The sequence below is a fragment of the Mandrillus leucophaeus genome, unplaced genomic scaffold (genome assembly GCF_000951045.1).
Source record: "Mandrillus leucophaeus isolate KB7577 unplaced genomic scaffold, Mleu.le_1.0 Scaffold323, whole genome shotgun sequence".
Taxonomy (NCBI): Eukaryota; Metazoa; Chordata; class Mammalia; order Primates; family Cercopithecidae; genus Mandrillus; species Mandrillus leucophaeus.
Genome location: NW_012103399.1, coordinates 770907 through 773639, shown reverse-complemented (window position 1 = coordinate 773639; position 2733 = coordinate 770907). Strand labels below are relative to the sequence as shown.

Sequence of the window (2733 nt, the reverse complement as noted above, 5' to 3'; positions counted from 1 at the left end):
TCACAGTTTCTGTGGGTCAGGGTCTGGCAGGGTGTGGTTGGGTTCTCTGCTTAGGGCCTTGTTAGGCCAAAATCAAGTGTCGGCCAGCTGAGTTCTCTTCAGGAGGCTCTGGGAAGGATCCAGAATGGGCATCCAGGCTCATCAGGCTGTTGGCAGAATTCAGTTCCTTGCAGTTGTAGGGCTGAGGTCCCATTTCCTTGCTGGCTGTAAACTGGAGGCTCCTAGAGGTCCCCTCCATCTTCAGGAACAAGCCTTGAATCTGCCTCGTGCTCTCCAGCCTCTGATTTCCTGGGCCCAGGTTTAGAGAGGGCTCATGTGATTGGCTCAGGCCCTCTACCTTAAGGTCAAGTGATTTGGGACTTTACGTCTGCAAAATCACTGCAGAGCAACACCTAGATTCATGTTCGATTGAATGCCTGGGGGAAGGTGTATCCAACAGGAGTGGGAATCGGGTCTGTGGAGGGGAAGGGGTATCTCAGAATTCTGTCCACAAGGATCTGCCAGATGGAACAGCACAAGAGGGCTTCAGATCCAGACAGCATGGTTCCAATCCCAGCTTTACAACCACTCAATAAATGGTTTAGGACACACAGCCTCTTTGGGCTTCTGTTTCCTCGCTTTGCAAAATTGGAGTAAGAACAACCTTGTTCGCCGGCCTGTAGTCCCAGCTACTCGGAAGGCTGAGGCAGGAGAATCACTTGAACCCAGGAGGCGGAGGTTGCAGTGAGCCAAGATGACACCGCTGCACCCCAGCCTGGGTGACAAAGCAAGACTCCATCACACACAGACGCACACACGAAACAGCCTTGTTAAAATTCATCCCGTGTGTTGATGCGCTGGCTGTAATATTCCCGCTATTGTTAGTCACTTGCTCCCAGAGCTGCCCTGCCCATTGCGAGAGCTCTTTTGTCTTTCTAGGTGGGAGAATCGTGTTTCCCCTGCCTTTACCACATTTTCCGCCTCTCTGGCTGGTGTCATGGTCCTTTAAGGAGAGTGAGCGCATTGACTCCGGGATCTAGGTCTCTCCAGTTTGGCAGCTGGCCCTGGCTTGGCATGAGAAATAAATGTCAGTGGGAAAAATCTTTTTAAAGATGTATGTATGTAGTAAAATGCATATCCAAACACAAACGTCGTTGCACATGTTGATGTGTCTTAAGAAACCGGGGGTAGGGAAGTTTGGTAGGTGGACGTTATTTTTCATCTCCTTTCTCATTGTATGGCGCATGGAAGATGAGATTTTGGCTTTAGCATTTCGCTGTGAGTGTCCTGTTTATTTCATGGTCATGGGCCTTTAGTACCAAATTTACTTGAAAACCTTGTGAAATTATTTATACAGAAAGAAAGAATGAGGAATCATGGGTAATGGGAAAGCAACCAGCCAGTTTTGCAAAAATTCCAACATGAGTGATTTAAAACTAATTGGAAAAACATGTCTCTTCTCAGTTGACTTAATCCTTTTTGCAGTGCTGGGTGCCATAAGCATTCTCAGAAGGTTTAAGGAGCATAATCAGCTCCCAAGTTGGTCTGCACAGTGACAAAAAAGGACAAAGGGCTCTGCCTGCATCTAAGGGTCATTCGGTCACGGCCAGCTCTGTCTCGGGGAACAAAGACCCTGTCTGTCATCAACCTTCCTGGCTAAGGCGAGGGAATGGGTTTGGGACAGTAGAGTGTGGGCACTTGTTCTGGCTGGAAACAGCCTTCAAAACAAGATTCCAGAGGCAGTTTGAGACCCAAACAGGAAAAGGAAATGCCCAGTGTTGAAGTACTCAGAGCGGAGGGGTCCCGAACCGTTTGATTGTAAGCACAGTGTTGGGTCCTTACGCACTTTTACAAAGTTGTTTTCAGAGATGCGGAAGTCGATGGTCCCCACTTTCTCTTCCTCATTGGAGTTCCCTGGAAAAGAGTGTTCCTAGGGACACATGATGTGACGGGGCCACAGCCCCACCAGTGTCCTTAAGAGGGAAACCTGTCAGCAGAGGGGACTGATCAGCCCGGGCTGATCACATGGACTATGCTAGGCCAGGATCTGCAGAAACCGATAGCCTGCCCTTAAAGCTCCCAAGTCAGACCCGGTTGGTCATGGTCCTGGCTTCACTAGCCAGTCTCAGTCCCTGGCTTCATCTTTTGGGGCCAACGCGATGTTGTTTGTGAGATGGAGAGAATGGCATTGCCCCTACCACCACCAGGGTGGCTTCAGGATGAAATTCAACACGGGAAGCACCCTCCCCCACCCCCATGGACTGAGAGGTGATACTATTAGAGTTATATGGGTTTGTGGTTTCCCCTTACTGTCTCCACTTCCTTCCTGAAACCCTGAAAGAGGCTTCGCAGGAAAGGAAGGGTCTTTCAGATGCCTGAGTGCAGCTGGGAATGACTGTCCCCAGTTAGCCAGGCTGGTTGGAGCCCAGAGTGATTTGGCTGGGTTGTGGGTTTGAACCACCAGAGTTACTGAGGCATAGCTGGCCCACTGCCTAGTGCTGCCAGCCATCCTACAAACGCCGCCATGGCTCATCCCTGGGAGATGCTCCAGCATTGAACAAAAGGGTTGCCGGGTCTTGTGCTGATCAGGACAGGCCACTCTAGAGTGATCTATCGACATACTGTAAGGACAGATCTGGGTCTTGTGCCTCCCAGGGACCCTGAGACCAGAATACACATGACAGGGCCCCAGCCCATGGGCACTGGCCCCTCGTTAGTATTAATTACTCACTTACGTGAAATGCACCTGCTCTT

The 2733-nt window shown here is 50.3% G+C and overlaps 1 protein-coding gene across 1 annotated transcript in view; it reads right to left on the bottom strand.

Annotated features, from left to right (window-relative positions):
* Positions 1-2733, bottom strand: part of LOC105545272 (apolipophorins-like) — a 32523-nt gene that overhangs the window by 1848 nt on the left and 27942 nt on the right. The window contains exon 9 of the mRNA XM_011988131.1: positions 1826-1893. Within this exon, the coding sequence (XP_011843521.1) occupies positions 1826-1893 (68 nt within the window). The remainder of the gene's footprint in view (positions 1-1825; positions 1894-2733) is intronic.